Source organism: Bos indicus x Bos taurus, chromosome 18 (assembly GCF_003369695.1).
Source record: "Bos indicus x Bos taurus breed Angus x Brahman F1 hybrid chromosome 18, Bos_hybrid_MaternalHap_v2.0, whole genome shotgun sequence".
Classification (NCBI taxonomy): Eukaryota; Metazoa; Chordata; class Mammalia; order Artiodactyla; family Bovidae; genus Bos; species Bos indicus x Bos taurus.
In genome coordinates, this window is record NC_040093.1 from 26,370,467 (window position 1) to 26,395,725 (window position 25,259).

Genomic DNA, 25,259 nt, shown 5'->3' on the forward strand with positions numbered 1-25,259 from the left:
CACCCAGCCCATACCCGGGCGTTCGTGGTTGCTAGGGACTAGAGTGGGGTGCTTTGTGTATTGGGTCAGTGATAACTCGCCAGTTACCGGGTAAACGATGCTTTGGTTAGAATTCCCAGCCGCGAGCCCTTGTTTCCGAACTGTTAATGCATACTTCGTTTTATCCTCGTTTTATACTCGGACGTCCTGCTGTCGCCATCCGCGAGGCGGCTAGAAATTGTCTCTTGAGAATTTTAATTTTGTTTGGAAGCAGCCCCGGCCAGTGGTTCCTTTTTTTTTCCCTAGGATCACCCATGACGTGATGGACACCTCAGAAATGTCATCCCTCCTTTGATTTCCATAGGAAGCTGAATTAGAAAGTTGTGCGTAGTCGCTTATTCATGTCCGACTCTCTGCGACCCCATGGACTCTAGCCCACCAGGCTCCTCTGTCCATGGGGATTCTCTAGGCAAGAATACTGGAGTTGGGTTGCCATGCCCTCCTCCAGGGGAATCTTCCCAACCCAGGGATCGAATCTAGGTCTCCCGCATTGCAGGCAGATTATTTACCGTCTGAGCCGCCAGGGAAGACCAAGTAATAGTTAACTTTGAAGAAAAAGAAAAAGGAAAAATTCATGTAAACATTTACGTGTACATAGAATAATCTCGAAGAACTGGACAGCAACTGCTACTGTGATTACCTCAGGAGAGAAATGGGTGGCTGAAGGATAGGCATGAATGTTTTGGGTTTTTTGTGGTTTTTTGCATCGTTTGAAATGTGTCCAATATGTGTGTGTGTGTTTTAATCTTTGAATGTTCATTTGACTCCCTTACCAAAATGTAGATATCAAAGAAATTTGGAAACTTAAGACGTCTGTCTAGATGCCCTAATGCTAGATAGAATTACACATTATGTGTGAAGATAAAACGTTTTGTGTAAACCACTAAGTTTTCCTGTTTATTTCTGGACAAACATCCTTGGGAATTGGGGTGGGAAGTACAGGAAAAGAGGAGCCAGGAATTTTCGAAAAGTTGGCAGGGTTGGCATACAGGAAACAAATTTTCATCATCTCAATCACTTGTATATTCCTTTTGGATTTGCTGAAGAAAATTGAAGGGTAAATTTTAGTTGATTTCACTAAAGCCCAACTAGATTGGAAGGGGAACATTTGATGTTTATTTTTGTAAAGGAAGTTAATTGAGTGTGGTTGGCAGAGTTGGGACTCGGAGTTCCTATTCTAGACAAGGAAAACATCCCTTAGTAAGGATTCTCCAGGATGATTATGATACACTTCTTCCCCTAACCTTGTAAGATAACTTCAGGTTCCCTCCTCCAAGGGAATGGTGAGGGAAAAAAAGTAGGCAACTGTGCCTTAAGAGGATTTGCAGATAAAAAGCTCATACTGAAAAAAGATCCTGGACACACCTCATTCTCTTGGTTAGCTGAACCAGTTTAACTTGTTACCCAGTAAGTGGTTAGTGGATCTAGGCAACAAAGAAATAAATGAAACCTAGTGGGTAGTACATCAACCAGGTTGAGCAATAAGCAGCACCTGGGGATAGAAATTCCCCACAGAGGAGAAAAATGGCATCACGGAAGAGAATACTTAGTAAAATTTATTAAAATAAAAAAAAGAAAAACAATAATTTATGCCCTTGGCAAAATAAAAGATCTTGTCAATATAAATGTTTCTTAGAAAACATATGAAAAGATAATATAATTTATATATCAATAAATCAGTATCAATGTTACAGCAAAAGTAATAATGATTGTATAACACTGACAAGTGAGGATAATTCTGGCCCTTACACAGCAGCATTTCTGGAAGGTCCTCCAATTCCTCCTCTTTTTTTAGTACAGATATGCCTTCATTTTAAGAAAGCCTGATAATACATACAGCTATATTTAGACACTCAATTAAATTTATTTGTGTCACAAAATAATTCTCTACCAAAAAATCAACAAGTTTCTGTAATGTATCCTTCAAATTGGCAAATTTTCTTAATGTGTTTAGAATTAACTAAATACATGTGTCCCCAACTTCTTTCCTTCTAGCACTATTACATACAGTGAGGTATACCTGAAGTGAGCCAGAAGAGTTGGGCTTCAAACCTGAATAGAGAGAGTGTGTTCTTACTTAGAATAAGAGGAAATGGTTGGGGGCACGTGTTCCCTCAATCTTTTGCTTCTCGAATCCTAAGCTCTTGATTTTCTTGTCCCTGCTGTTTCCTGGGCAACTTTGTTCACCTGGTGCTCTCAAGATAAAAGGAGGAAGTCAAATGGGCGAGGGATGGATTAATGTATTAGTCACTCCAGCAGAGCACAGTGAGATGAAATCTGGGGTTTAGAGTGTGTGTGTGCGGCTATAGCTGGGGAAAGCCAGAGCAATTCTCTGCCCTTGATGTGGTGTTTGTGAGGCTCCTCTCCCAGCAGGAGCACCTGATTCCTGGAGGGGCAGCAGGGCTCAGTCCAGTTTCCCCAGCCAGACGAGACACGTACTCTGGAGAACGGACTCCATCCTATTTGTCACATTCCTCCTGGCTCCCTTCAGCACAATGGTAGTGCTGTTCACAGAACTCCTGGATCCGGCTACAGGCCTCCAGCATCATCACTTCAGGGACTGTGATTACCACTCGGAAGAAATTTGGATACTCAAAGCACTGCAAAAATAAAAGCCTATTATTCTCAGAGCAGTTGAATCAGTGACTAGACCACCCTAGTATGGCCAGGGCCCTAATCAGCAAGAGGCAGCAATACCATTTACCCAGGGCTATCAGTTCCCACCATTGGGATGCTGAACCAGTAACTGAGTTAATTTATCTTAAAAGGAATTTGTGGAACAAGCTTGATCTCCTCTCACTTAGAATGTCCAACTACAATTTTTATTCCTGAATCAGATGGGATAACGATGAGGAAGAAACAAATTTTAAGTAGAGGTCATGACACCCAACAGTAAGAATCTTTTCAAAAGAGAATACAGTAGTCCCTTAGTATCCATAGGGGGGTTTGTTCCGTAACCGCCGAGAGTACTAAAATCTGAGGATGCTCAAGTTCCGTATATAAAATGACATAGTACTTGCATAACCTACATACATCCTCCTGTGTACTTTAAATAATCTCTGGGTTACTTATAATACCTAATACAATGTAAATGCTATGTACATAGCTGTCAGGCTGCAGCAGATTCAAGTTTTGCTTTGGGGCACTTTCTGGAATTTTTTTTCTTCTAATATTTTTCCATCCCCAGTTGGTTGAATACTTGGATGCAGAACCTGCACATATAAAGGCCAACCGTACACTTTGTTGGGGGAGGAAAGGCTAAAGACCAGCTCAGGGAGAGCTCCCAAGGCATACACCATTGAGAGTTTCTAGAGAAACCTGAGAGGGATGTAAGCACTCACCGTTGCTGGGAGGCAGTGGACAGATTGCTCAGCAACTAACTGCTCCGTGAACTCCACATCATTCTCAAATTCTGGGAAATGTTCCATCTCAATTCCAACCTATACCAATAACAGGGAAAGGCAAACTGATCATAAGGAGGGAAAACAGGCCACTCCCTCTGCCAGAAATCAAGGCAGGGACTGCTCTAAAAAATATCTTGGAACTCCACTACTGATAACTAAGAGTTCTTGTTCTTATGAGCTTGTGGGCTTTCTCATAGGGAAGAGAGGATATATTCATATTAATATTTTAGTTTACTGAAGGGTTCCTTCTTGGATGCTGATAAATGAAAGCTGAAAATAGGATCCTAGTGTTCTTTAAAAAAGGCACTATTGGTACTATGGGCCAGGCTAGTCTTGATTGCATGGAACTACCCTGACCATTGAAAAATATTCAGCATTGCTGGCCCACAAGATGCCAATAGCACCTTTCAGTCCTTCTGAAAACAAATAACATTCCTATATATCCCCAAACACTCCAAGGGAACCAGATCTCTCCTGGTTGAGAGCTACAATAGTGTGGAAAGCCTCTTATTTGTGTCATATCATCTCTGTATCTGCGTATAAAATAATTCTCTGTATTGAAAAGTTGTCGTTTTAAGAGGTTTTTTTTGTGTTTTTTTTTTTCTTGCTTTCTTTTTTTTAGCACTGAGTTTAAACCACATCAGTGGGACAATTCAGAAAAAGACAGTTCCTAAACTGACTAGCTCAGGAGCCCATCTGGTTGTCTTTGTGAGCTTTGCAGACTGGCTTCCCTCACCTGCCACCCACATACTCACCATGAGGTACATGGCCCCAGAAGGGCGAATGGGCCGGAGTCCGGGGATGGCAGCCAATGCCCCATAGCAGAGATCCGCATTGGACTATGAGAAGAGGCAGAGACATCAAGGATCAAAACTTAAGCTAAAGAAAAGCCAGGTCATTAAAAAGAGAGCCCACATCAAAGGTGGGGAACCTAGGTTTGCTCTGCTGGCATAAGGAGTTAATGAGAAAAAAAAAAACTCTGCCCACTCACAGCTTTAGGCCAGGAGCAGAGTGGATTGCCAGAAGTTAGAGAAATGTATGGATGAATGTTGACAACGATGCCACGTTCTGGCTTGGAAGCCCCATAATGGCACAAAATTCCACTGGAGGCATTCCCTGACTCCCAGAGTGGAAGGCTACAGGCTGCCCTTACCTTGAGGAAGCTTAGAGTGTTGTGGTAGAACACACGAGGGGTGCGACACAGGATGCTTTTCAGAGCTCCCTGGACAAGGGTGCAGGGGCCCAGGATCCGTTGACTTAGCTTCGTCAGCCCATCTCGGATCTAAAAGCCCCCCAGCAAACACATTATTTAGCCTTTCTTAAACATCCCTGCTGTGGAGATTCTTGTTCTGACCATTCCTTCTATAAAGTGTTCATTTTTATTTGTTTTTAATTTTGTTGTTGTTGTTGTTATCTTCTATCTAGGCAGAGTTAGGGTTAGCTTTTCATCTCTGGAGATGTGGTGGTGCCTCGTGTCATTCTTAAATCAGACCACCTGGGTTTGTAGCCCAGCTCTGCCACACACTGACTGTGTGGCACTGAGAAAATTATACAACCTATCTGAGTTCATTTTTATCAGCTGTAACATGGAGATACCAATATTGGCCTCACAGGGTTGTTGGGAGAATTACATTGAAATAAAGTACATAAAGCACTGGCACCTTGTAAGCCCACAAACAGTATTAGGGATCATTACTGCTTGTTGCTTCTTTTTGTGTGGTAATAAAATTGGAGGTAGATGGAACTTCCTCACCAACACAGAAAAACTGAGTTCTGGAGAGAAATAACTAGTACTATCTTTATCCAGTGTCTTTCCAGGCATACAGAACTACAGGGCCAAGAAAGGAAAATCTCACATCTATACCACCACTGTGAGATAAAGCAAGCAAGTAATAAGTAAACAAATAAATAAATATTTAGAATATATATATATACATATATATATGTATATATATATATTCTCACCTCATTGCCAAAAATATCTCTTCGGTCATGGATAAGGATCCAGCCCATCCTCCAGCCAGGAACCAGCCAGCGCTTGGCCAGCCCTCCACAGGACAGGATGGGGACTTTGCTGCTGAGGGTGGCCAGAGGCTCAAATTTGGAATCTGAAAACACCTGAGGAGAAGAGGTGCAGTTGTTCTTACAGTTGTTTTCTGGCTTCCCTCCAAATCCCATGCCTCCCCAAATTTTCCTTATATCATTAAGCACAGGGCCTCAGATTTACAGGTTCTTTCTACCCTGAAGCATGACTGGGATCTCAAGAAGCTTCAAAGGGAACTATCCAAAAACATTTAACCTGGTGTCTTGTCTGGGTTAAAAGAAGCCTAAAATGAGGAAACTGGTCCCAGCCCAGTAATATGTACAACCCCTGACTCTAGGGAATGAATGAAATAATTAGATCCTGCCCGAGACTCACCATGTCTCCATAGATCTCATCAGCTAAAATGGGAACACATTGCCTTGCAGCCACTAAAAATAAGAGAAACATGCTGATGTCATTTTTAATATGAATTGCCTTAGCACTTAAATAGTTACCTGGGCTTATACTTTACACTTCATGTTTGTGGGTTTTGTCTTCCTCTTTAAGAACTACAAATTCTTCTCCTACTCTTCCAGGGTACAGAGCCTAAATTTGCTGTTTAATTAACTAGATATTTCAAATCCTTTCTTCCACATGATGGGAGTGATAAAAAGGCAAGTCTTTTTCTCCTTCTTTCTACCTTTCCAGTGGCACACCACTCGCTAGGGACCCTACTGGAGCCCTCCGACCTCTATCCTAGTCTTGGAACTTAGTGAAGGACTTCTTTCTCACTCCAGGAAACAGCTAAAGGATTCCATCCCCATCTCCTTTCCTGCCAAGTGAAATCTGTTGGACTTACCTGCCAAAATTTTCTGGAGATGACGTCTACTGAACACTGACCCACAAGGGTTTGATGGATTGTTGACAATAAGACAAACTGTCTTTTCATCAATCAGAGATTCTAATTGTTTCAGGTCAATTTCCCAATTCTTCTCTGGCTGGGGAGGGAAAAAACAGTGAGATCAAGATGATTCTGAAAAATTTAGGAAGACTACTCACTTCACTCAAAGGTATAATATAAGTCACAAAATGTGTCTTTGGCCTCAGACTATTCAGATCTTTCTCTGCTAAGATAATGGTCATGTATTTTTATGAAGTAGTAATTTAGCATTTATATCTAAAATTATCTAATTTGTATCTAAAATTAAAAAGTCATTTACCAATAAATTGTAGAGTTTGACCTCAATTCCCATAGATTCAGCCAGAGTCCTGTAGAGAGAGAAGCCAGGTCTCGGAACTAGGATGTTTTGCCCTGGGTTGGCCAACACAGCCAAACACAGTTCAATAGCCTGACTGCAGCCACTTGTCAGAATGACATCCTGTGAAGAAAAGTTTTGTTTTGTTAGGGGTTCCAACAGCAACAGGAGGAAAGGGATTATCAGATGAGTGAGTAGGAAGCAAAAATATGCTCACTTTTAAAAATCCTATGTAAAGTAGTGGGGACTGTACTAGGCCAAAATTGAAAGAAATGAATATGTTTATATATGTCCATATCTAGAGGTTGTTGAAAATGCTGGCCACTTAAAAGAAATAAATCACTTTAAAAAGGACAGGTTGGCTGTAACTCAGCAGACCTCCATGAGAGGTCATTATGACCTTGGACTTTTTCACCTGGTTATTTATTTACTTTTGACCAGAGATTTGAAGCATGGCTCTCTTCTGAAATACAAAGGGCTCCCCTTAACGTTAAGAAATGTTGACCTCCACCCTATAAACAACAGAGTGGAGGGCATTTAAACTTGACCCTGCCATCAGTCCAATATGCCATGGAAACTTGATCCTCCCATCTAAGTGACCTTAGGTAAGTGAAGGGAACTACAGATTAATAAAAGACCCTATTGGCAAAATTAAATGTTCCAATTATTTGGTATTTATGAATTACTGTTTTTCAATGATCTTTTTCAGATAATCATATATAGGGTGACCTCTGAGTCCTTTGAGCCTCCTTAAGACAGACATCACATAAGTTGTATGCAATGTTATTATCATACTATAATTACATTAAATATAATCACTGACTAGTGGCCTCCCCATATAAAAAGTCCTGGAATTGCCAAAGGGAAATTATTCTTAGTTTTTATTTCCCTTGAAACCATTATTGCTCATGGAACAGAAACAAAGGGTAGAGTTTGCCTGGCATTGCTTTAGCGCTGGCACCTTGTCTAGGGCTCACCTTAGCTTCCAGGGGTGCCTTGGGACAGTGGTAATAAGAAGCAACTTCCTCCCGACTGGATAAGTAGCCTGAGAGAAAAGAGCAGAAGGAGAAAGCTGGAAGTTTTCATCCCACAACTGACAGCAACGCCCTTAAGTCACAGGGCTTCAAGGCTACCTTCTGTCCCAGATCAGAGCACACAGCATTCGGTTTAGCTCTCAGTCACTATAGTTAAAGGAGATTAACTTTGTACCTTACAATTTTATAATGAGCACACAAATGTATAAAGAATAACAAAAAGAGTTCACAAAACTATAAAGTATTCTGCAGTATCTTGGTTACTGTGATTATGTTTTATTTTCTTTTAGATTATTTAATCTAAAATACAGGATTTAGATTATTCTTAAATCCCTTTCAGGATTATATTTGAAAACTTGTAATTAATGAGTTCATTACACTGAGTTCATTTTAACTTTTTCACATTGTATTGTATACCTATTAGTATTTTCCTTTTATATTATATTCAAATTAAAATATTTTCCTTTTAAATTATATTCTCATGCAATGTTTCTAAATGTTGGCTTGCAAGCTTGAAGTATAGAGAGTTTCATACCAATTATTATGTTTTACAGAGTTGCTGTCCAAAAAGATTATCTTCAGTTACCAAAGCTAGAGGCAATATTTCCTAATGTTTGTTAACTTAATAGGTACAGATATCTTGAAATTAATCAGCATTTCCTTAATTGCTAAGAAAAAACACAGATAAACATTATTTGTGTTTCCTTTGGTATGAAGTGTTCATATCCTTTGAGTATTTGTCAAATGGAGACTTGGTTTTAGGTTTCAGGTTAAATCAGTTTCTTAATACTTTGAATATAAAAGTCATAATAAACATTTAAAAAAATTGTATTGAAGTATAGTTGATTTACAATATGGTGTTAATTTCTGCTGTACAGCAAGGTGATTCAGTTATACATATATATATTCTTTTTCATATTCCCTTTCAGTATGTATAAACTCTTTATAACTAACTTTTGGTCTTATTTTGTTTCGATTTTTATTTATGAAGCTGTATAAAATGTAAATAATCAACCTAAAAATCATGTCCCTGATATCTCTTTAAAGTGTTTTTAAATTCTATTTTAGCATGAAGCTGATTTTTATTCTGCACATACACACAGTGGGGAAGTGTGTGACACTGAAACAAAGTCAAGGAGTTACTTATTTTATCAAAATGCTTAGGGTAAGAATGTTCAATACATGGAGAGAGTTGCTGCTGCTGCTAAGTCACTTCAGTCGTGTCCAGCTCTGTGCGACCCCAGAGACAGCAGCCCACCAAGCTCCCCCATCCCTAGGATTCTCCAGGCAAGAACACTGGAGTGGGTTGCCATTTTCTTCTCCAATGCATGAAAGCGAAAAGTGAAAGTGAAGTCGCTCAGTCGTGTCCTACTCCTAGCGACCCCATGGACTGTAGCCCACCAGGCTCCTCCGTCCATGGGATTTGCCAGGCAAGAGTTACACCTAAATAAAATTATTCCTGTTTTAACCTTCTGTCCTCTAATAGAACAACTTATTCTTTGCTGTTGTTTTTGTTTGTTTTTGCCTTGAAACAAGCACAGTTACATTGAGAGTGTGACCAGGACCATAATTAAAATAAATTTTGAATGTGCAGAGGAGGAGAAATAACACCAAGAAGTATTTACATAGGGCAGTAAGTAAATTGATTTAGGAGCTAAACGGTTCTGTCAAGCAGCAGCTGCAGCCAAACTCAAGGCCTCCGTGGAGAATGAGCAATGATAGGATAGGAGTGTTATTTGAGCAGAGTATGTAATGGGAACCTAGAGCAGGGAGGTGCCATAATGCCAGAGGAAGCCAGGAAAAAAGTTGGACCTTCATGGCTTGAGGTTAAGCATTCTGAGACTCCTTTCCCCAAATTCAACGGTCATATTATCTTAGCCTCTCCTTAGGAATTATGCATCAGGAAAACAAAGAGAGCTGCTAGAAATTTATTCCTGCCAGAAGAGCACAGAAGATTTGGAAACTGCCAGATTAGAGTCTCAGGGGGAACTTACCAATGGAGGGGACATAGCCATTAAACTTCCCTGAGTCGAGGGCATCTTTCATTGCTTGGGTAACTTCAGGATCTGTCGGCAGGTTTCCAAATACAGTAGGGTCCCCTTTTCAAGAACCACCAAGAGGTTATTCTTCCACGCCCAGTACCCAGGCCCACCCTCCACTTCCATCCTCTCTGCCCAACCCATAAGGATGGGGTGAGAGGAACAATGCCTGCCTCTTGGTTAAGTGTACTCAACTCACCAATCGACAAAGCAATCATGGTCTTGTTTGGATTTGGCTTCACCTTCATGTTGTCCACAATGGCCCGGATGGGATTGAAAGTTTTGTTGGACATGTCCGAGGGCCTCACGGACCATCTGGCCTTCCTGCTTTTCACTTTTCCCAGCACAGAGCTTCTCCCAGCAACGTTGACATGCACATCCAGAACTGAGGGGAGGCTGCCGTGATCCTGCATCTGAATCACATATGGGTCCATGACTAGCAAAGACTATGGGGAAAAGAAGGGGTCATTGTGACTCTAAGAACAGATACAGTCCAGTGGGGCAGCGACAGTTGGACCTAAACACTGGGGTGACTTTGCCAGACATCTCTTTTCAAACTCCTTTCACATGTAAAGTAGCTTTGAATGAATGAGGGCAATTTTAAGACTTTTCACTCAGATGGAAAATAAGCAAAATAACCATTCTACAATATTAGCAGAGTGTTCCACTGAATGCTTATCTACTGTGAGATTGACTATGTGCTACATCATCACCATGAAAATTTAACCATGCTGTCAGCAAAACCAAGGAAGAATGACAAGAAAACTAATGTTAAACAAGGAAATCGTAGGTATCCCTTCCTTTCCATGCAAGGAAGAGTCTCCTTAAGCTTCAACAGACTGTGTCTTGTCCTGTGCAAAGAATAACCAGGAAGAACTATTCCATAATTGTTAGAAATTTAGTGTTAACATTATCATTAGTAAAAATAAAGCCCTATTCTATAAGCAGCTTACTGCCCTGTGGAAAAAGAAGTCAATACACCACAAATCACCCCACAATGCACCCCAAATCACAAGGTTAGCTGAGGCTTGAGATTTTACCTTCCCAGTAAAGGAGAAGCAGCCTCCAAGCAGCCAAACCAGGAAGTTGCCTAAGTTCTTTGACAAATGATAGTGATGGTGAATTCGGATGCAACCTCTGATACCTGAAATAGTCCCACAAATGGGCGTTGGGCCTGAAACTCTCATGCTATTGGCTCAGGTAAGAACGGAGCAACCAGCCCTCTTCTTTCCTCCCCTCCTCACTTTTTGGTGCTTTTTACCTCTAACCCTGCCTCCACCTCTACCACCAAATCAGGAATTTGAACACTTCAGCCTTCTGGAATTGTCTGTTAACTCTTTCTAGGTAATCTGTGAGATGTTTGAAAAGACTGTCAGAGAGGTAGTTAGGATTACAGTTGGTGATTTTTATTAAATCTTTTTTTGTGACAAAATGACCTATTAAAATGTTAATAGTACAGAAATGTACAGAGTAAAAAGTGACAGTCTTGCAAGGGCCAGGCAGTGGTAATGATCTGGCCATTTCTATCAATTCATCAAGATAGATAGATGATAGTAGATCAATAGATCTACAGATGATAAATAGATAGGTGATAGACAGTAGATAGATTAGATGATGGATATATAGATACACAACTGTAAATATTTTCAAAACACAGCTGAGATCATGCTCTACAACTTGTTCAGCAGCATGCTTATTTAATTCCTACATCTGGGGCTCCTTTCCTTGTTAGTTCACAAAGTTCTACTCTAGTTAGAAAAAACTGTGCAGCTAGAGTAAATGAAGGCCCACTCCATAAACATTTAAAAAGTACAGGGTATCTAAGGCCACCAAAACCAGTGCAATTTTATCCTTATGCTGTGAATTCTTAATTTTCCTGTTATGGAGTTATTGGAAAAATAAGATGTCAGGTGAGATCTAAACAAAAACCTTTCCTAAGCCAGCACAGCAGACATCTCAGAATTCCTGTGAGCCCATGAAAAGTATCATCCACCCAAGGGTTAAGAGAAACACAGTGACCCCATGGCTCAAATCCTATTGTTTACTTATTGAGAGACAGAGAGTTGTTTCATAAGCTCTGTCTTCTTCAGCTGTTTATTGGTGATTTGAGTCTCCACTGGGGTTGAATAACCTTTTATTTCTCTGATCCTTCCATCTTCTTCTTTTCCCTTCATTTATTTATGTCTTCATTTTTTAAATTGGAGGCTAATTGCTTTACAATGTTTTGTTGCCTTCTGCCATACAATGATGAGAAGCAGCCATATGTATATATATATATATCCCTTCCAACTCTTAGTGCTTTGAAAAATTCACCTAATGCAGTTGCTTCCCCACTTCACTGAAGCAAGCATTTACCACTTCATCTCACCTGTGGAGAAGCAGAAGCACTAGGCAGGTGCAGGAAGCCAGCCAGGTCAAAGAAAATTTAGGTTAATTATGAAGCCCTGAGCCCCGAGCTGGACAACCCAGACTGCTTTGTTTCAAAAAGCTATGTTTAAAACATCTAAAAGACAGAAAAGGAATGGTTTAGGTCTGCTACTTGGCACCCTATACATAGGCAAATGGCTCGTTTTTCCTAAATACTGTTAACCATTTTACAGATAGACACACGCTTCGCAGGCTGGATCTACTACCCTTGGTGAGGTTGCCAAGTGAGAACATGGTGCTGTTTCCAAAACACATAGATCTTGTCAAGAGAGAAGACCACCCTTTCCTGAACACGTTTATTCTACCACCAACTCCATTTAAAATATATGTGTGCTGGAGAAAATCAGAAAAATTTTAAAGCATTTATAATCTACCACCACTCTTAATACATTAGCTTTACTTTTTCCCTACAAAGTTGGGGTCTTGTTCTATGTAAATATTTTTTAAATTGAGAAAAAATTATATAACATAAAATTCACCATCTCAAAGTGTAAGAATCAGTGATTTTTAGTTCATTAACAACATTGTGCAACAATCGCCACCATCTAATTCCAAGACATTTTTTTTCATTGTTCCAGAGAGAAACTCCATACCGATTAACTAGACCCTCTCGATTTTCCTCTTCTTAGCCCCCAGCCACCACTAATTTACTTTCTGTCTCCATGGATTTGCCTATTCCTGATGTTTCACACAAATGGAATCATACACTATGTCATCTTTCATATCTGACTTCTTTCACTTAGCTAATGTTTTTCCAAGTTGTAGCATGTTTCAGTACTTCATTCCTAGTTATGGCTGAATAGCAGTCCATTGTGTGAATATATTTATTTGTTCATCTGTTCATCAGCTGCTGGACATTTGGGTTGTTTCCACCTTTTGGCTATTAGAAATAATGCTGCTATTAACACTTAGATCCAGGTTTTCGTATGAACATATGTTTTCAATTCTCTTGAATATTTGGTGTAGAGCTGCTGGACCATATTATGGATAGTTTTGCATTATGAATTTTTAAATTATATCATGAATATTTTCTCATGTTCTGAAAAACATTCCATCATAGACAATTATCAGAATTTATTGAATAATTTTCCTATTGTTGGACATGATGTGGAGTCTAGCTTTTACTATTGTAAGAAATGCTGCCAAGTGCATCATTGTATATAAATATCAGTTCATACATGTTCATACATGTCCCTTGTAGCTCAGTCAGTAAAGAATTTGCCTGCAGTGCAGGAGACCCAGGTTTGATCCCTGGGTTGGGAAGATCCCCTGGAGAAGGAAATAGCAACCCACTCCAGTATCCTTGCCTGGAAAATCTCATGGATAGCGGAGCCTGGTGGGCTGCAGTCCATTGGGTTGCAAAGAGTCGGGCATGACTGAGTGACTAACACTTACTTACTTACTTATTTACATGTTATTATCTCCTTAATGTAAATTTTACTATACATGGAAATTTTACTTACTGCATTGAAGACAGCAAACATTTTGCTTTCACTCTTCTAGTAATTAAAGTATAATATATAATCATATAATAAATTCAAATTCAGATGTTTATGAACTAAACTCTTAAAAACTTCTTTCCCCATAATCCCATTTCATAGAGACAGCCAGTTTAGCCATTTCTTGGTTATCTTTCCAAGTGTCTTCTATGTCTACACAGGGCTTGTACAGCTGGTTTTGGAGTTGTTCAAAATTATATATACACTATATGTTCATTCTGCAGCTTCATTGTCTCTTATTGTAACCACTATTCTTAAGTGGTAATTGAGTACTTGAAATGTGCTTTATCTGAATTGAGATGTGTCACTGGCGCAAAATACACAACAGGTTTCAAAGACTGATATAAAAATGCAAAATGTCTCACCAATAATTTTATATTGACTACATGCTTAAATAATACTTGAATCTATTGGGTGAAATAAAGTATATTACTGAAATTAGTTTCATCTATTTCTATTTTTTTGACATTTAAAAATATTCCCATTAGAAAATTTGAAATTACTATGTGGTTTGCATTCCATTTCTACTGAACAATGTTGTTCTATAGCTTGCTTTTTAAAAACTCAATAATATGTTGTATGGACATCCTTTTCATTTTCATACATGGAGATCAACTTAATTCCTTTTAATGTCTACATTATGTTCAGTTAGCCATTCCACTCTTTTTGGACATGGGGCAGCTTCCAATTTTTCTTTCTATTAGAAATAAATCATATTGCATACAGTTATTATTTGTGATTGGGAATTTTTATGAGTATCCTACAATTTGTGGGATAATTTCCTTGAGGCAGGATCACATTTCAAACACTGATAGACCTGATAAATTGATCAAATAATGGACTAAAGGAAGAAGAGAGCACACAAATATATCTTATCATGACAAATTCTTGGAGTTCAAACCAACTGTTAGAACTTGAAGGGTGATACAGGGAATCAACTGAGTGTTACAGCAGGGGTTTTCTAGGTGGAGAGAATCTCAGAGGTTAAGGCCCTTCCTCTTGATACTGGCCTTTGCAAGAGTTAAGTCAAGCAAGGATGAGGTTGTCTCAAAGTTAAAAGCTACTGTGACTATTCTGCCACTCCAGGTTTAAAGATCCCAACTACACTGGAGACTCAGGTTCAACTCGCTCTTCCACACACCCACACAGCCAATAGGCTTGGTGTCCTGTCCCCACCTCAACATTAAACCAGTAGTCTTAGACTATTCAAATTGATAATCTTGGTGGGGCATCAGCAGTGTCAGCTCATCTGTGCCTCTGGTTTTCAGACATTCTCATTGCTTGGCCTCTGGGGCATTCCATTTTTATCTTTGGAGCTCAGTTAGGCATTTTGTTATATTTAACCCAACATTTCTAGATATTTTTATAACTGGAGATCTGCCAGGTCCTCCAGACCTTAATATCACCAAAAATGAAAGTCTCTCCTTGTTAATTTGAAATGTCACCTTTATCTCATACTAAATTCTTCTATCTTCCTAACCCTTTATGGAAAATTATATTCTAGAATGAAAAACGTACAGTTCTTCTCACACATTGCCAGCTTCCTTTCAGAATGGCCATTTACCTTCCTATTAGCAATTGCTTGCAAACCCTGAGAGTTATTTTCTGAAAAAAATCTTTGCTCAATTGATCAATAGAAAAAAAAGAGTGTATTAAAGGTTGTTGTTATTTCTGTTCCTTTTTATTTTAGTGAGGGTGGTCATTTTTCATGTAGTCAGAACTGGACATGGAACAACAGACTGGTTCCAAACCGGGAAAGGAGTACGTCAAGGCTGTATATTGTCACCCTGCTAATTTAACTTATATGCAGAGGAGCCTGGTGAGCTGCCATCTATGGGGTCCCACAGAGTCGGACATGACTGAAGCGACTTAGCAGCAGCAGCAGCAGCAGCAGCAGAGTACATCATGCGAAAAGCCAGGCTGGATGAAGCACAAGCTGGAATCAAGACTGCTGGGAGAAATATCAATAACCTCAGATATATACCACCTTATGGCAGAAAGCCAAGAAGAACTAGAGTCTCTTGATGAAAGTAAAGAGGAGAGTGAAAAGACTGGCTTAAAACTCAACATTCAGAAAACTAAGATCATGGCATCTGGTCCCATCACTTCATGGGAAATAGATGGGGAAACAAGGGAAACAGTGACAGACTATTTTCTTGGGCTCCAAAATCACTGCAGATGGTGACTGCAGCCATGAAATTAAAAGACACTTGTTCTTTGGAAGAAAAGCTATGACCAACCTAGACAGCATATTAAAGAGCAGAGACATTACTTTGCCAACAAAGATCCATCTAGTTAAAGCTATGGGGATGTGAGAGTTGGACTATAAAGAAAGCTGAGCACCAAAGAATTGATGTTTTGAACTGTGGTGTTGGAGAAGACTCTTGAGAGTCCTTTGGACTGCAAAGAGATCAAACCAGTCAATCCTAAAGGAAATTAGCCCTGAATATTGATTGGAAGGACTGATGCTGAAGCTGAAACTTCAATATACTTTGGCCACCTGATGCAAAGAACTGACTCACTGGAAAAGACCTTGCTGCTGGGAAAGATTAAAGGCAGGAGGAGAAGGGGATGACAGAGGATGAGGTGGTTGGATGGCATCACCAACTCTATGGACATGAATTTGAACAAGCTCCGGGAGTTGGTAATGGACAGGGAATCCTGGAGTGTTGCAGTCCATGGGGTCACAAAGAGTGAGAGACTGAACTGAACTGAATATCTCTTCACATTTTGTGAATTACCTGTTTACAAGCCCTCACCTATCTTGCCCGGGGGCTAGATTTTTTCTTGGGTGAGACCTAGGCCAAGGAAGGCACTGCAAGGCAACAAAACAGCAGCTCTGAAATCACTGGCCTAGCCTCCTCTGTCTCAATCCAGCTGGCTCAGACTCAGGTTTACAGATCAAAGAACAGCCAGCAGCACGGGGTTTTTGAGGGTGGTCCTGCAAATAATGCAACTGACGCAGAACCAGCAGGGCTTGAGGGTGTGTGAAGGGAGTAGGGGCCGCTGGGTCAGAAGGCCATCCCTGGGCACACCCTCATTCAGTAGCTGACAAGCAAACCCATATGAGAAGGGAAAAGAGACAAAGCAAACAAGTTTCAGTAACACCCCTCTTCTGTAGTTCACGTTTTCTCTCCATAGAAGGTAGAGCAGGGAGAATGAAAGAGAAGGCCCAAACATGCTTATGGAGCCTAACGGCCACCAGCTAATCTTCACTGGGCAGTCAGGGTCCAGTAAACCATAGAAACGCTCACTAAAAGGTACACCAACCAACCATTAAGGCTTTCACTTAAAAATCAAACTTGCACTGAGTTTATTATTAAATATGACACTATTGTGTTTGCCATAGAAAAGTGGTTGTGTGTGTGTGGCAAAAAAAAAAAAAAAAAACACATAACATTAAATTTGCCATCTTCATCATTTTTAAGAATAAAGTTCAGCACTGTTAGGTATATTCATTTTGTGCAACAGTTCTCCAGAACTTTTTCATCTTGCACATCTAAAACTCTATACCCATTAAACCAATTCTCCCCCTCCCCTCCCCCCAGCCCTTGGCAACCACCTTTCTACTTTCCACCTTTTCATTTTCCAATAAGAAAGTATTTTTAAAATAGTCCCACCCATCCAGAGATAAGCACTGTTAACTATTTTGCCCACAATTAATATTCTGAAATATTTTTCCTTAGGGGTACATCCATAGGCCTTATATATCAGAATTTGGTATTCCATATGATACTGTGGTCTTACTAAGACTCCAAAAAAATTTTTGAACCTGGTTTTTAGGAATCACCTATAACCCTGTGTCCCCCCATTTTTATACATCTCTTGCCACATCCTTCTTTTCTTGACCCAGGCATAAGAGTTTATGCTCATGGCTATTTATCTTATGCTGCTGCTGAGTCACTTCAGTCGTGTCTGACTCTGTGTGACCCCATAGACAGGAGCCCACCAGGCTCCCCCGTCCCTGGGATTCTCCAGGCAAGAACACTGGAGTGGGTTGCCATTTCCTTCTCCAATGCAGGAAAGTGAAAAGTGAAAGTGAAGTCGCTCAGTCATGTCCAACCCTCAGCGACCCCATGGACTGCAGCCTACCAAGCTCCTCAGCCCATGGGATTTTCCAGGCAAGAGTACTGGAGTGGGTTGCCATTGCCTTCTCCAATTTATCCTATAACCAGCACTATTTGATACACTCTATTCAAATCAACTCATAATCCTCACCTCCTTCCCAGAAGTAAGGCCTGTTTCATTTCCATTTTAAAGATGAAAACAAGTCCCATAGTAGTGAATGGTGAGTTGCAGTTCCAATCTTACCATCTGGTTCTAGATTCCACTACACAAGTCTGCCCCACTTTACAGGACCAAGTGAGTTGAGAAATACAGTCCTTTCTTTCTCAAATAGAAAAAAAAAAAAAAAAAGACAGGGGAAAAAAAAAACACCATGGAGAGTCACTGGGGATAACTTTAAGAAGATAGTGAATCAATTATGTGGATTAAGCATGGAGGATTCACCTTTTATTACTTATTACTTGTTATTTTCTAACTTTCGATCCTGAATCATTCCCAGTGATCACTCATCTGTTGGTACAGAGGAATTCGTAAGTTTTAACTCCCCTGGTGGACCGTAAGCTCCCTGAGGAAGTGCAAGGTTGAGAGCAGTCCTTACACTTCTTGACAACCTCCTTCAGGTCTGGCCTGATACCTTCTATCAGCCATACCCAATGCTTGCCCGCCAGCTGGCAGTGAATAGTACATAAACCAGAGGGAGAGGAATGGCAGAAGGGGTGATCAATGAGGCAAAACTGAAGCCTTTGCCCAGTTACAGACGATGAGGTGAGGGATGCAGGAGGGGCTAGGTGGCTAGGTTGAGCTTTGTTCATTCATGGCGCCATCTCACATTCACACAGAGAGCTTCACAATTTGTTCCCACGTTCACTATCAAGTAACTAAAAACCAACCCACATACAAACCACAGACCTTCGAGCTAGATAAAGAGAAGGCTGTCAGAACACAGAGGTTACTCTGGTTGAACTTTTAAAATTTAAAGTAAATATTTTAGAATAGACTTCGATTTACAGAAAAGGTATGAAGATGGTACAAAGAGTTCCCACATACCCTCACCCAGTTTTCCCCTTATTTTTAATATCTTACATTACCATGGCATGTTCTTAATCAGAACTAAGAAATAAATGTTGGTCCATTAATATTCACCAAACTCCACATTTTATTTAGATTTCACTAGGTTTTCCCACTAAAATCCTTTTTCTGCTCCAGGAGACCACTGTATATGTAATGGTCATGTGCCCTGAGTCCAATCTAATCCAAAAAAATTTCCTCTAATCTGGAACAGTTTCTCAGACCTAGTGTTTCATGACCTTGGCAATTTTGTATAGAATGTTCCTCAACTTGGGTTTGTCTGATGTTTTTCTCATGGTGAAAGGGGAAGGCAAGTTGAGCTTTTAACGTTATGGCCATTCACTTCATGTCAGGACACTAAAGGCTAAAGAGAAAACAAACCTTTCATCTGTTTGCTGGTTGAAGCACCTGCTGGCTACTTCTTTCATGGAGCTTAGCAAATAATACCAACCTGTTAATTTTGCACTTTGCAGAATCATTTAAACCATTCTCACAGTAACTCAGTCATTTCCCTTTATTCAGAACTTTCATTTGAGAATGTCTAGGACCTCAGTCCCACTCCAATTCTTGGCATTCATCAAAAAAGAGTGTCATTTGTACTTACAGAGGGAGTCACCAGGCAAATAAGCTTAGATTCTTGGGAAATGATTCTGTGTTCTTGCCATTCTGATGTTGAAAATAACCTAGTGTCTAAACTATGCTCCAATCCATCAGCCTGTCTCTAGACTACAATTTCTCACTGTTTTTCTCATAATAAAAATATTATTTTGGGCTGTCTTTAAAAATTGAGATATAATTCGTATTCTGCAAAATTCATCCTTTCCAAGTATACAATTCACTGGGTTTTAGTATATTCATAAGGTTGTACAATCATCACCACCATCCAATTCCAAGACACTGTCATCATTCCAAAAAGAAATCCTGTACCTATCAGCAGTATCACTCTACTGCTCAATCTTGCCTTGCCTCTGGCAACCTTTAATCTACTTGCCTATTCTGAACATTTCCTATAAGTGGGAACTGTATAATAAGTAGTCTTTCTCGTCTGACTTCTTCCACTTAACATAACGTCCTCAAGTTTCATCCATTTGTAGCAAGTATCAGGCAATGGCACCCCACTCCAGTACTTTTGCCTAGAAAATCCCATGGACAGAGGAGCCTGGTAGGTTGCAGTCCATGGGGTCGATAGAGTCGGACACGACCGAGTGATTTCACTTTCACTTTTCACTTTCCTGCATTGGAGAAGGAAATGGCAACCCACTCCAGTGTTCTTGCCTGGAGAATCCCAGGGACGGGGGAGCCTGGTGGGCTGCCATCTATGGGGTCCCACAGAGCTGGACACAACTGAAGCGCCTTAGCAACAGCATCAGGATTTCATTCTTTGCATGGCTGAGTAATTTTCATTGGATGAATACAGGACATTTTGTTTATCCATTCATCTGCTGATAGACATTGAAATCATTCCATAATTGATTGTGTTTTGATAGCTGTTCAATATTTACCAGTTGCCTCAGCTCCTGGCGTCATACCTTATCTTCCTAATTCTTAGTCCCCATTCATGTCTTACCTCCAGCTGCATGAAAATGTAGCCAACAGTGGCTATCGCTGAAAATGAATATATTTAAAAAAACATGAAAATGACCACTTCTGTAGAAATCAGAGACTTTTCTACCATATTCATTCAGTAATTGACTTATCTCTGCTTACGGAGTACCTACCATTGGTTAGGCATTATTTTAAGTTCTACAGACACAGGATTCAAGAAGATGGATACAAACCCTGCTCTCAGAATACTATTATTAAAGTCTAATGAGAGACTTTAAGCAAATAATTATACAGACATTTAAATAGCTATTAGAAATTTTTGAAGCTGTTCAAAGTTAGGCAGTTTTTCTTCCAGCCCTATGAGGCTCAATGTCGGTCCTGAATCTTATGCTTGCCCATGGGTCACGTATTCTTGATATTCGGTCATCTACTGGGATGCTGGATATCTGTGAACATTTTAGAAAGTCTCAAGAATTTTTTTTTAATATTTATCTATTTGGCTGCACCAGGTCTTAGTCGTGGCACATGGGATCGCTGATCTTCACTGCAGTATGTGGGACCTTTTCAGTTGCAGCACACGGGATCTAATTCCCTGACCAGGGATCAAACCCGGTCCCCCTGCATTGGGAGAGTGGAGTCTTAGCCACCGAACCACCAGGGAAGTCTCACTCCAAGTACATTTTCATGGGTCTGCGGTTCTGAAGAATTCTCTCAGCCAAGAAGCACAGAAATGTCCCGAAGTTTAATGGGTTTGCTGCTCTCATCCCCCAATGAGGCCTCAAGGACACTCCTTTGCTCTTCTGCCTGGAAATAAGTGCCAGAGGTGATGCAACCCAGCAAATTTTATCTGGATTCACTGCTCAGATCCATGAAAGGGAGGGAATCATCGATAGGGGCCAAACTACAGTGAATTACCCAAGTCTGGGAACATCAAGTTCCCGCGAGACTCTGACGAAACAAAGACGTGATGGGGGTCTCTAGTGATTGAGAAGAGTACCATAGGGTACACATCACCCTCCATGGGAGGACTGGGAGGGAGAGAATAAAAAAGAACAACGTGGTTACCAAAGGTGAAAGAGGGTAGGGTAGGGTAAATTAGGAGTTTGGGATTAGCCGATACAAACTACTATACATAAAATAGATAAACAACAAGGTCCTAATGTATAGCACAGGGAGCTGTATTCAATATTCTGTAATAAACAGCTATAGCAGAAAAGAATAGGAGAAAGATATATATGTATAACTGAATCATTTTTCTGTACGCCAGGAACTAACACTAACATTACAAATCAACTACATTTCAATGTAAAAAAAAGAACAAGTCAGGATAATAGGATTTCAGGTTTGAACCAAAACATGGAGAGAGGTGGGGCATTGTGCCTACTTGTCACTTAAAGCCCTTCTACAGCAAGAGTTCTGCAACCAATTTTAATTAATAAAGTCACTCCATAAGTATCTATGAGCCACACACATGCCTAATACTGGGGAGACAGCAGTGAAAGAACAAGGCAAGCCCTGCCCCTACATTCTTGGAACTGACATTCCTATGGGGCAAGAGAAGCAATGAACAAAGAAACATATGTCAGGAGGCATCAATATCACAGATAAGAATGAGGCAGAGCATGAGATTAGACTACTGGTATTTTGTGTAAGATCATTAGAACAGCTCCCCACTGCCTACACCCTCCCTGAGGCAGTGACATTTAATGGAGAAAGGAAAGAAGAGAGAGAATGAGTGCAGTGGATGACAGGAGAACAGGCATTCCAGGCAGAAGGAACAGCAGGGCAAAGCCTTGAGGTGGGCTGGCACCTGGTGTGTTCAGGGTGTGGCCAGGCCAGTGGGCTGAGTGAGCCAAGGAAAGGGCGGCAGCAGATGGAGTAAGAGAGAAAGTGCTTTAGTCTTGCTTCTGAGAGGACTAACTAGGGACACTGGTTTAAGACAGGAAAATTTGTTTCACCGCCCCAGACTGGTCCTCTGGCCCCAACTCACTGTCGATAGATGTCTTTAGACGTGAGGAGTTAGGAATGTCAACTGCATCAGTGCTGACCCCACGAAAACTAAAATAAAACCTGCAAAGTGCTGTTGCTGGTGGGTCAGCAGGATCACCTCATTCTGTAGTTGCCAGGCAAAGGCCAGAGGACCAGACAGAGATGCAGGGGGAATTAGGAGGTTATCCTTCTGGTTGAGTCTGTAGAGAACTGGGGCTCTGCTGGGGAGAACCCTGCAGTCACCCCCAGGAAGTGAGTCCACCCGAAAGGGACTTTACACGCAACCTGCTCCATCTCTCCCAAGGCTCTTCCAATCGAGCTGTTCCCTTGGCTGTCACCTGAGAGTCCTGCAAAGTGCTGCTTTGAGGGAACTATGATATCAGTGGTTATGGTGGTAGGACTCTGACCCTAGGTTTTATAAAAGGAATGGAAAAGCTGTTAATTTATTTTTAAATATCCCACTCTGGTTCTAGAAACTATTAGGCAGTCATAGACTGTCACAGCATGGAAGGATGCCACCCGGGAAGCAGATTGCATGGCTCCCAAGTGCTGGGGCTGGCCTCCTCCCACCCACACTGAAGCAGCTGCCAGCCTTCCTCCTCCCCTCTCCCTGCCCCAGGTAATGGGCCCACCTCTTATATCCAGGGTTTAGTGAGTATCCCTGGAACTTTATGGCAATAGAAGAGGAAAAATTGGAAACAGTGACAGATTTTCTTTTCTTGGGCTCTAAAATCACTGCAGACAGTGACTGCAGCCATGAAATTCAAAAAACACTTGCTTCTCGGAAGAGAAGCTATGACAAACCTAGACAGCATATTAAAAAGCAGAGACATCACTTTGCCGAAAAAGGTCCACAGAGTCAAAGCTATGGTTTTTCCAGTAGCCATGTATTGACGTGAGAGTTGAACCATAAAGGAGGCTAAGTGCCGAAGAATTGATGCTTTTGAACTATGGTGCTGGAGAAGACTCTTGAGAGTCCTTTGGACTGCAAGGAGATCAAACCAGTCAATCCTAAATTAAATCAACCCTGAATATTCATTGGAAGGACTGATGCTGAAGCTGAAGCTCCAATACTTTGGCCACCTGATGCGAAGAACTGATTCACTGGAAAAGACCCTGATGCTGGGAAAGATTGAAGGCAGGAGGAGAACGGGATGATAGAGGATGAGATGGTTGGATGGCATCACTGACTCAATGGACATGAATTTCAGCAAACTCTGGGAGATGGTGGAGGACAGGGGAGCCTGGCATACTGTAGTCCATGGGGTCACAAAGAGTTGGACATGACTTAGCGACTGAGCAACAATAACTGGCAGCTGAAGGGCTGGGCCTCCAAGTTCAGTCTCTATGTGGAAGTCTTCTGCAGGAAAGTTAGGGAAAGGCAAAGAAAATCACAGAGTTCCCGGCTCCTTGACCCCCTCACCCCCACTCACCTCCCACTCTTACCCCCTCCTCAGGGAAAGGCAGTTTGCTTTTTCCTCTTGTCTCTCTTTTCAATCCACTGCATAGAGATAAACCCTGACCTTTCATTTGATTTGCCAAAAGCCTTTTCCCTTTCTCTCATAAAGAGGATCAAAAACTCTGGTTCTCACAGCTAATGTCTTTAAAATAAACTTTGAGAATCCTTTTTAGAAGTCAGAGCTGAGCTTAGATTCTCCCTCTGCTGTAACACTTTCTGGTCTTCCCTGTAAGATGGGCAACTCTGAGTAAAAGGCAAATGAAGGTCACAGATGATGAAGAAAAAAGAAAAGCATCTCAATGCTCCTTCAAGATAATATTTAATGCTCCATTAACCCTACTACATTTATTATTGTAATACTAACAGAAACTTCTTGAGCATACATATAAAGAAAACTGATGTTCTTTTTTTAAGATGAGTACTCTGGATTGGAAAACAATGTTTTTTCATGAAGTTCCACATACTTAACCATACAACACTAAAAGTCATCTTACTGTATTACAGGAAAAGATTTTTTTTAAGTTATTTCACACAAAACTCTGGATGTGAATGTTTATAGTATACTTGTAACTGTCAAAAATGGGAAACAGCATAAATGTCCTTAAGCTAATGAATTAGTAAACAAATATTAGTACATCCAAATAAAGAGAAACTACAGAGCAATAAAAAGGTATGAACTGCCAATACACCATCACCAGGAATGAATCTCAAATGCATTAGGATAAGTTAAAGAAGCCAGACTGAAAAAGTGATAGTATGATTTCATTTGTAGGATGTTCTGGCAAAGGTTGAATTACAAGGAGAGAAAACAGCTCAGTGGTTTCCCAGGGGCTGGAAGTGGGGGAAGGGATGGCTACCAGTAGGAATTTTGGAGGACACTGTCCGTATCTTTTTTGTGGTGCTGGCTATATGACTGTACACATTTGACAAAGACTGCAGAACTGTACACACACACACACACACACACACACACACACACACACAAAACAGTGAATTTTCTACTCCAATTAAAAAAAAATAACCCAGAGCTCACTTCGGCATCACATATACTAAAATTGAAACAATACAGAGATTAGCATGGCCCCTGCACAAGGATGACACACAAATTTGTGAAGCGTTCCATATTAAAAAATAATAATAATAATCCATAGGTTTGTTTGAGATTTTCCAGTTGTTTCCCCTCCACTATATTAAAAAAAAAAAAAAAAACTCTTGACTACTAAAATCTTAAAAAAAAAAAAAAGTGAATTTTCCTGTTTGTAAAGTACATCTTAATTTTTTTTTTAAGGAAGAATAATAACAGGTTACCTCAAAAAAAAAAAAAAAAAGCTAAAACCAATCCAAACCAAAACACCTGTGCTGAGAAGGATGGCACTGACAGTAATTTTGCAGAAACAGATGGGATGACATCA

The 25,259-nt window shown here is 40.5% G+C and overlaps 1 protein-coding gene and 1 non-coding gene across 3 annotated transcripts; one reads left to right on the plus strand and one right to left on the minus strand.

The window, feature by feature from the left end:
- Positions 1-923: 923 nt before the first annotated feature.
- TAT (tyrosine aminotransferase) lies at positions 924-10,997 on the minus strand. 2 transcript variants are annotated; one of them, XM_027516071.1, is made up of 12 exons: positions 10,836-10,997; positions 9,995-10,208; positions 9,751-9,855; positions 7,700-7,767; positions 6,687-6,845; positions 6,326-6,464; positions 5,863-5,915; positions 5,409-5,561; positions 4,597-4,725; positions 4,199-4,282; positions 3,381-3,479; positions 924-2,639 (listed from the first exon to the last, which is right to left on the minus strand). In XM_027516071.1, exons 1-12 carry the CDS (start codon positions 10,980-10,982, stop codon positions 2,499-2,501), a joined length of 1,491 nt encoding a protein of 496 aa, XP_027371872.1. In that variant the 5' UTR covers positions 10,983-10,997; the 3' UTR covers positions 924-2,498. The 2 variants fall into 2 exon arrangements, with proteins under 2 accessions (XP_027371872.1, XP_027371871.1); XM_027516070.1 differs by having other exon boundaries at positions 9,995-10,241; positions 10,836-10,942.
- A 13,875-nt stretch (positions 10,998-24,872) lies between these two features.
- Positions 24,873-24,976, plus strand: LOC113876893. Its single transcript, XR_003506627.1, has one exon. It is a non-coding gene; the product is annotated as a U6 spliceosomal RNA (small nuclear RNA).
- The last annotated feature ends 283 nt before the right edge of the window (positions 24,977-25,259 follow it).